Source organism: Pithys albifrons, chromosome 23 (genome assembly GCF_047495875.1).
Source record: "Pithys albifrons albifrons isolate INPA30051 chromosome 23, PitAlb_v1, whole genome shotgun sequence".
Lineage (NCBI taxonomy): Eukaryota > Metazoa > Chordata > Aves > Passeriformes > Thamnophilidae > Pithys > Pithys albifrons.
Window position 1 is genome coordinate 5,372,423 of NC_092480.1, and position 9,148 is coordinate 5,381,570.

The following is a 9,148-nucleotide window of genomic DNA, read 5'->3' on the forward strand; positions in this document are numbered from 1 at the left end:
TCTGCCCCAGGAGAAACCTGCAGAGGGTTATCCACTCAAGGGGAAACCTGTAGAGGGTTATTTACCCCAGCATAAAGCTGCAGAGGGTTATCCATCCTAAGAGAAACCTGCAGAGGGTTATCCACACAGAAACCTGTAGAGGGTTATCCATCCAAAGAGAAACCTGCAGAGGGTTATCCACCCTAGGAGAAGATTATCCACCCCAGGAGAGGGTTATCTACCCCAGGAGATACTTGCAGAGGGTTATCCACTCAAGGGGAAACCTGTAGAGCATTATTTACCCCAGCAGAAAGCTGCAGAGGGTTATCCACCCTAGGAGAAGATTATCTACCCAAAGAGAAGCATGCAGAGGGTTATCCACCCGAAAATGAACCTGCAGGGGGTTATCCACCCCAGGAGAGTGTTATTTACCCCAGCAGAAACCTGCAGAGGGTTATCCATCCAACGAGAAACCTGCAGAGGGTTATCCACCCTAGGAGAAGATTATCCACCCAAAGAGAAGCGTGCAGAGGGATATCCACCCAAAAATGAACCTGCAGAGGGTTATCCACACCAGGAGAGGGTTATCTACCCCAGGAGATACTTGCAGAGGGTTATCCACTCAAGGGGAAACCTGTAGAGCATTATTTACCCCAGCAGAAACCTGCAGAGGGTTATCCACTCAAGGGGAAACCTGTAGAGCATTATTTACCCCAGCAGAAACCTGCAGAGGGTTATCCACTCAAGGGGAAACCTGTACAGGGTTATTTACCCCAGCAGAAACCTGCAGAGGGTTATCCATCCAAAGAGAAACCTGCAGAGGGTTATCCACCCTAGGAGAAGATTATCCACCCAAAGAGAAGCGTGCAGAGGGTTATCCCCCCCAGGATGGTCTGAATTGCCATCTGGAGTCAGTTGTCCAAGCACAGCTCAGCGTTGCTCCGGGCTCAGCTCCTTAATTCCTCTGCAGCTCCATCCTGATTGTCCCTGCCACTCCCCAGGGCCTCTGCTGTGCCCAGCTGTGCCCCAGGGGGTGCCTGACGGTGTCTGTGCTCTCTGTCTCCCCCGCAGGCATTAAACCCTTTCAGTGTGATCGCTGTGGGAAAAAGTTCACCCGCGCCTACTCGCTCAAGATGCACCGCCTGAAGCACGAAGGTAAACGCTGTTTCCGCTGCCAGATATGTAGTGCCACTTTCACTTCCTTCGGGGAATATAAACACCACATGCGGGTTTCCCGGCACATTATCCGCAAGCCTCGGATTTACGAGTGCAAAACATGCGGCGCCATGTTCACCAACTCTGGGAATTTAATCGTTCACCTGAGGAGCTTGAACCATGAAGCGTCAGAGCTAGCAAACTACTTCCAGAGCAGGTGAGGTGCACAGCAAAAACCTAACAGGGAAACTTGCTTTTTTTTTTCTATTATTATTTTTATTATCATTATTATTATTATTATTATTATTAAACCCTCCTTTCCTGCTTGCAGGGCAGCCTGCTGTGCCTCTGCTCAGGCTGCCAGCTCGTTCCAGGCAGAGTGATTCCTGTGCTGCTCTCGGGTGTGTCTGCTCTGTCTTACAGCATCTCAGTTCTGTAGGAGGGCACTGAGCAAGCCACAATGTGCTTCTGAATTTCTCTTTCCCGTAGTATCTCTGGCCAGGCTGATGGTGTTAAGCCATAATGTTCCAGACTGCAGCATCCGTGGAGTTCTGGAAATCATTTTCTGTTTATTTCTGTTGCTTACACAGGCCACAGATTTACTACTTCGTTTTAAGTACTGACCCTGAGATCAGCTCAGTTGGTTAAAACTTGGCTGTAACAATGCCAAGGTCGTGGGTTCAATCCCCTGTGTGGGCCATTGACTGAAGAGTTGGACTCCATGATCCTTGTGGGTCCCTTCCAGCTCAGAACAGTCTGGAATTCTGGGATTCTATGGACACTTGCTCAATATTGTGGGAAGATTGCATGACTCCATGCCCTCTCTACCTTTCTAGGTAACATTGCCAAATGATAAGACCAATAGGGTTGGAAATAATAGGGGCCACTTGACCATTTTTATCAGGGCACAGAAGACTTGGCAGAGCTCACAAATGCACTTTGCTAAAGACTTAAAAGGGTTCTGAGGCATCAGATATATCTCTCATTGATATAAATATATTAGTGGGTTTTGAGATAGAAAATACAAAAGTTGGGTGAGGGAAATTGAAGACAGAAGGGTCTTCCAGCTCTTAAACTTATAGAGGGTTGATCACCTATAGAGTTTCACCCTATAGAGAGAGTGCAGCTTGATATGTGTAAATCATCTGCCTTCAGCAGTGCAGAAAAAGTGTATCCTGAATGTTCCAGAATCCCAGCCCCAGCCCTCCTGATTTCCAGCCATGCTCCTTTTTCCCCTCCAGAGCATTTAGCATTTTGTTCTATTTGATTAACTCAGGGGTGACGTGGGGTGCAAAGCAGCAAAGCCAGGCAGTGTTTCTTCCAGCAGAATATTGTTTAAAAGTACAAGTGCTCCATATCTGGGTTTACGCAGTTCTTGTTCTTGGCTCCCGCGCCAGAACTGGAGAGAAAACTCCTGTTGGGGTGAGCACTGCACTGTCCAAAAAAGTCAGATTAGAGGGTGTGATTTCAGCCCTTGCTCCAGTCTGAACTGACAATCACCAGAGCAGCACAGTAGACTGTGAGCTTGGGGTGATGCTGCTGTCACGTAAGGACTGCTTTGAACGGGATTATTGCCAGGAGGAGCCAGAGCATACAGACCATATGTGTCATATAAATCCTTGTCTCAAGTGCAAACTTCATGTCTGGTGCTGAAAACGTGCAAAGAGGTTTTATTTCCTTATGTCCTCCTGCCCTGAAAACACTACTGGAGAACTTGGTAGGTTTTTCCTTGGATCCACTCAGCCATGAGCTGGTAAAAGCTCCTCACAGAAGTGTCTGAGGAGTGAGAGGGGAAGGGAATGCAATTCCATTCTTTTCCCAGCAGTGTGATACCTGTGCCATCACAGCTCTGCCCTCAGCAGTGCCCCTGCTGCCTCACCTCCTGCCTCTGCCCCCTCCAGAGGGAATGCTGCCACTGCTCTGGGGTGGATTTACCCCTGGGGTGGGCAGTGCCCACATTTTGCCACTGCAGAACTCATTTTCGCTTCTATTTTTAAAGGCTGAGTGCTCCCTTTTTTCAGGAAGGTTTTCAGTGCTGTACAATGTTCCAGACATTGCCTCTCACTCTCATCAAGGTGATACAATCTAAATAATAAGAAGTTGCTGTGTAGGAAATGCAGGTGCCCAATAGATGCCGCTGAATAAATTGTGTGTGTGCAGAAATGAGGAGCAGGTGGTGGTGCCTGGGGGAGTGTGTCACTGCCATGGCATTGCAGGAGCGTGAAATGAGGATCTTTGTTCTCAGGGTGCAGCTTGTGTGATGTAACTGATACAAAGAAAGTGATGCTGTTGATGTTTGTGTGAGAAATGACATTTCTCTTCTGTGCTTTGCTCCTCTTCCAGTGACTTCCTAGTCCCGGACTACTTAAACCAGGAGCAAGAGGAGACCCTCGGGCAGTATGAGCTAGGGGAGCATGGCTTTGAAAGCAACTCTTCTGTCCAAATGCCTGTCATTTCACAGGTGTCCTCCACTCAGAATTGTGAGAGCACTTTCCCCTTGGGGTCTCTGGGTGGGTTGGCAGAGAAGGAAGAAGATGTGCCAGAGCAGCCAAAGACTAACGCCACAGCTGAGGCAGCCGCGGGGGACCCTCCCAAACCGGAGCTGTCATCCATCACTATCGAATAATTCATGGCTTGGTTTCATTTTTGTTCTTTGGAAAGTGCCTGTGTTTGGTCCTGTACATTTTAATTTAATTTTTCTAAACAGAAAAGTGGGGAGATTTTCCCCTTTTTACTTTGTAAGCTACGCTTTAAACAGGAAACTGCGACAGATGTTACGTTATTTTTCGTGACTGACTGATCAATTCTGTGAAAATATTTAAGACTGGTTGCACAAAAAAAGATCTTGTCAGAACATCCTGGAAGCTGTGATACACTTCTGAAGAAGAACAACTGATTCTGATCACTTCAACTATTCCTTCTTCCACAGTTAGAGCAGCTCGTTAAGTTTCTCTTGCTTCTGCAGGCCCTCTGGGTTAAGGGCAGGAAATCAGAGGAAACCTTTCTCAGATGGCAAACAAAAGGATGCATTGGAAATCATGATGGAACAGTTTTGAGTGGATGCTTTAATCTTGTGCATAAAAAAGTGACACTTCCTATCTGTGCCTGCTGGTTCTCAAAGCTCTCACTGTGCCCCTGTGCTTGGCAATGGTGAGCAGTTTGGGAACTTGACAGTCACACACTTCTCCAAAACACACTGTCCCTTCCCATCTCAGAGCAATCAGTTCTCCCAAACCCAGGGGACTGTGCCAGGTGTTCCTTCTATTCCAGTCCTTTTAGAAACTGCTTGATCCAGTAGCCTGTCCAGGTGTGCCCAGCCCGGGGTGGGTGTGGAAGGTGATGGTGCATCAGGAGTTGGGTGGTGGACAAGGGTCTGTGTGTGCCAGCCTGACAAGCAGCTCCTGCCTGGAGCTGTGATGGGGAACCAGGCAGGGAAATGAAGGTTCTGCTCACTCCCCCTCCCACAGACACTGTATTTTTACTAACCTGAAAGCTAAGCTAGAGGGAGTTTACAGATGGCAGAAAATAAGCTCTTTAGTGCATTATTGCACATTTTTTGTTCCTACATATGCATGTGTAGTTTCAGAGACTTTCATCAGCCTGTTTTGGACAACACAAGCAATTTATTCTCTTTAAGGCCAACTTTCTAACCATCAGGGGGTTGTTTACAAAAAAGCCTATATAGCAATGATGAATTGTTCCTGTTTCAAAACACTTTCAATCCTTGCCAACTGGGTTTATTTAAGGCCATTACTCCAGTTACACACAGAGCCCAAGCAAAGCAATAAACTGAAAGATTTGCAATTTCATTTTTCCATATTTAGAAAAAGCTGCAAATTCAGGGTGTGGGATTTTCAGAGCAGTGAGTCTTGTTCTGTCGAGGCTCTTTGGGCTCCAGCACTGCTTTGAAACCTAAATTAGGAAGTCCATTAGGAGATCTGTGGTTTTTCTTAGAGCTTCTGAAGTTCCCTCAGTGTTTGATGCCAAGTGCCCACGGCCTGCAGATGACGTGCTGAGTGAGGAGGTATTGCTTGATCTCAGTATTCCAGAGGCATGGAATACTCCCTCAGTTTGGAGTCCTGGTTTTTGGCAATTGTTGTCCTCTGTCCGGATTTGTTTTATGCAAACATGAGGAGGAAATGAAACCAACAGAGAGAAGTTGCTCCTGAAGGAACACAAGACACAAAAGTCGTATTCTATTGCAGATCAATTTGTATTCAGGCAGCTTAGGCAGCTCTGATACTCTCTGGCTCTGAGTTCTTTCTATTAATAGCCAACTTTTGTAAGGGAAAAAGTTTATTGACCTTTGGAAAGAGCTGAAAGGGTTTCAGTGACTCCAGCAATTTTTCTCTGCTGTGTTTTAGGTAAAACCCACATATTTTACTTAAATAGAGCAAAAGCTGTCGGGATTTCAGCACTTTCCAAGTTGCTGGAATGAGGTTTCCCCCCAGATAAAGGGTGTTTTAGAAACATGCTGCACAGTTCTGTGCTGCAGTTCAGCCTCGTGTGTCCACCTTTGTGGGGCTTCTCAAAAGGGCTTGAAGGAGAAGCTTTTGCTGGGTTGGGATCCAGCCCAGTGCTGGGGATGGGCTCAGTTCAAAGGCTCTTCCACTTGTGATTTCTGTAGCAGAGGAGCCAGTGAGACAAGGCAGTGCCTTTTGCTGGGCTTTATCCTGAATTACAGGGCTATGACACTGAACTCAAGGGCAGGATTTCCTTGTTTTCCTGCCAAGTGTTATGCAGGTAACTGGGAATCCTTTGGGATTCTGAGAAGTGCTGCACCCAGAGCCCCATTCCTCAGCTGCACAGCTGTGACAGTCAGAGCTGGTCAGAGACAAGGTGGGGGGTGAAACCTTCACTTAGAATTCATCATTTGCACTCATTAAGCACCTTGGTAATGAGGTCTCTGGGGAGGAGGGGAGCAAACACACAACAGACATATCTGGGTACTGGATTTTTAAAATCTTGAGTCAGAAGGCAGAGTGCTTTCTGAATACCAAAGAGAAGGGGAGAAGTCACACAGACTGTAGCTCTAATGTGTTCTTCCTTGGAAAGAAATGAGGATTATTAACCCCGTGGTACAGGCAAGGCCTGGGTTCTTTGCTGTTGCTCTGAGTGTGCCACAGGATCTTCCCAACCCCCTGATCTCTGGGTCACATCTTTAGTTCTCACTTCTCCATCTGGTTCAACTTGGAGGGACAGGAAAGTTCCTGGAGCATTTTGGTTGGTTGGTTTAGGGTTGAGTTTACATGTTAATTGTCCTGTTTGTAATTGTTTCTCATGAATATCTCTTTTCTCCATAGAAGTGAACAGAAGTTGAAACAGAAATACCATTTTATTTCTCCTCCCCAGCTTGCTGGGAGTGTTCAGTTCTTTGCAATGCTGGTGTTCTTCACAAGAGAGGTGTAAAAACATAGGAGAGCTTCAAACAATCTCTGTTGCTAATGTGCTTAGATTCCAAATGGAGTGGGAGGGATGCTAACTAAGCTAGAAAAAACTTGCCTTAAGCTACACTTGGGATTAAACCTAAAGCATAAATTTCATTCAGTACATTATCAGAGGGTTTTCAACCCTGGACTGCATTTTCTTTTGGGTTTTTTTTTTGCTTTTCCTCCCCAAAGGAACCCGTTATTAGGTATGAATTGATCTTTCTGCTGACAAGGGGCCAGGGTTTGGGGCTGGGAGGGGCTGCAGGGTGGGGGGGGAGCAGAGGGCAGTGGGGTGGGAGCAGAGGGCAGTGGGGTGGGAGCAGAGGGCAGTGGGGTGGGAGCAGAGGGCAGTGGGGGGGGAGCAGAGGGCAGTGGGGTGGAGCAGAGGGCAGTGGGGTGGGAGCAGAGGGCAGTGGGGTGGGAGCAGAGGGCAGTGCCAGGCTCACAGAGACCATGGGCAAGTCTCTCATAGTGAGAGATGATTCTTCCCTGAGAATGGCTCTGGGTTCACGTGGATCTCGAGTCTCAAAGGTGTGAATTTAAACTTTTTAAAAGAGTACTAGCTGCCAATGCAGTCAGATATATTTTCTAAGGCTATGATCCCTTTATGTCCCTTGTGGGATAAGATTGTATTGTTTCTAAGTGGTTTAAAGTTTTTATATGAGGGCTTTGGTCGCTTCTTGGTGGCTGGTTCCCCTCCAGCCCTGAGACAGTGCTGAGACAACCAGGGAGCTTTTGATATGCAACCCAAGCTTTGTGCTCCCTGCAGGGCTGGAGGGGATGCAGCTGGATGTTCCTGCACCCACCACAACTTCCACACCATCAGAGGATGGAGAACAGCTGATTTTCACCCAGATTAATTGTGTTGGAGTTTTGCTCACAAGGTGAAACCCAGTTTTGGAGGGTTCTCATCTCCACTATAGACATGATAGATCCTGTTGCATCTTGATGACAGATAAGAGGGTTCAAGACCAGCAGGTACCTCCATCCCATCAGGGGTGCCTTTGAGTGCAGTGGGTTCCAAGGATTTGAGGAAATGTACCATAAACCAAACCACAAATGTGAATTTTTTTTATTGCCTCAGCACCTACTGCTCCAGGTTTTTGTTGCTGTCACAGGAACTCAGTGTCCCACAGGTCAGCTACGACTCTGGTTGCACTAATGAAATAAAAAGCAGGCTCTGGTGCTGCCAGCCTGTGTGGCAGCTCTTCCCACAGTCTTCCTGAGGGCTGCTCAGTGCCCAGGACGGGCTCTTGGTTCCCCCTTGGCTCAGTGCTGCATGCTTTGGTCTCGTGCCCTGTGCCCTGGCTCCACCTTGCCCAGCTTTGTGCCCTGTCCTGCAGTGCCTTCACTCCGGTGCTGCCCTGTGAGGGAGGAGAGCAATCAAATGTGAATTAAATTATTGTCGGGCTTCTTTGTGCATTTTAGTCCCAGTGAAACCCCCTTAAACTGTGCCAGTCTGCAGTCACCAGCCCTGTGTGCATCATCTCACCCCCAGTTCAGCTTCTCTCGTTGCTGCTGGTCACAGCTTGATTATTGGCATGTTTATTGACCCAACAGACTCGGGTCCTGGGTTTTGGTTCTGTTTTTTAATGTATCCGATGTTTAAATACACTTCACATTTTATATAATCCTCTCTGGCTATTAGTATTTTTCAGGAACCATAGTTCTTGGTGGCTATATATATTTTTGTGACTTTTTTTGTAAACTAAGTGCCGTTTCAACGTTACAATCATTTTTAGAGTTATTGTAACCAATGTGAATATCATGTTTTTTCAGATCTGTTCTGAGCCTGTAGTGTTTGCTTTGTGACCATATGTGTAATGTATATATTCTGTATAGTTACATTGTATTGAAATACTAGCTTGTTTGATATAAGAAAAGTATGTATTGGGTACCTTTTTTGCTAGCCTGGTTGTTTAATCTTTAAAAAAAAAATGTTCCAAAATACAAAAAAAAAAAAAATCTCCAAACTGGTCCCATTATAGGTCAAAATTAAGGGGGGAGAAAAACTAGTTTTGAGTGTCTTTGGATAGAAACATGAAGCTGAGATTTTTCATTAAAATATTAATGTTTTATGGAGTATATCTTTGCTTTGTGTCATTCTTTACCTGTGCCAGAGCTTGTCTTGCAGCACCACAAGTTTGGACCTTGGGTAGGAAGGTGCAGCTCTGGCACCAGAAATAAATTCTCTTATATCTTTTGCTTATGATTAGTCCCAAAACAGCTGAGTGTGAGGAGAACTCGCTGGTGCTGAAGCTGCCATTGGAAGGAAGGTCATTTAAACCAAAATTTAAATTAAAACATTATTGCAGAAGTGAGATGAGTGAAGAGTATTAAGAAAAAAGTCCACACTTGTGTTTCCTTTCCATTGTGTATTACGTTGCCTTCTGCTCATGTGCCCTGTTAGGCTGAGCTTTGCTAAAACCAGCTTTGCAGGGGGTGGAGAACCAAGAGGAGCCTCAGGGAACTGGGCAGAGCAGAAGCTGCTCAGGAAGGACAGCAGACCCTGCTGGTGGTGCAGGTGGGAGCCCCACACCAGTCCTGAGACAGGGACTTAAACAGTCCAGCTCTGCTGCTCCTGC

At 46.5% G+C, this 9,148-nt stretch overlaps 1 protein-coding gene across 3 annotated transcripts in view; it reads left to right on the plus strand.

Annotated features, from left to right (window-relative positions):
• The window catches only part of ZBTB44 (zinc finger and BTB domain containing 44), a 44,665-nt gene extending 37,858 nt beyond the window's left edge, over window positions 1–6,807 (plus strand). For 2 of the 3 annotated variants that reach the window (XM_071576280.1, XM_071576279.1), the window contains 2 exons: window positions 1,051–1,351; window positions 3,478–6,807. In XM_071576280.1, the coding sequence (XP_071432381.1) occupies window positions 1,051–1,351; window positions 3,478–3,760 (584 nt within the window). In that variant the 3' untranslated portion in view covers window positions 3,761–6,807. The remainder of the gene's footprint in view (window positions 1–1,050; window positions 1,352–3,477) is intronic. The other variant, XM_071576281.1, reaches the window with a different exon arrangement.
• The last annotated feature ends 2,341 nt before the right edge of the window (window positions 6,808–9,148 follow it).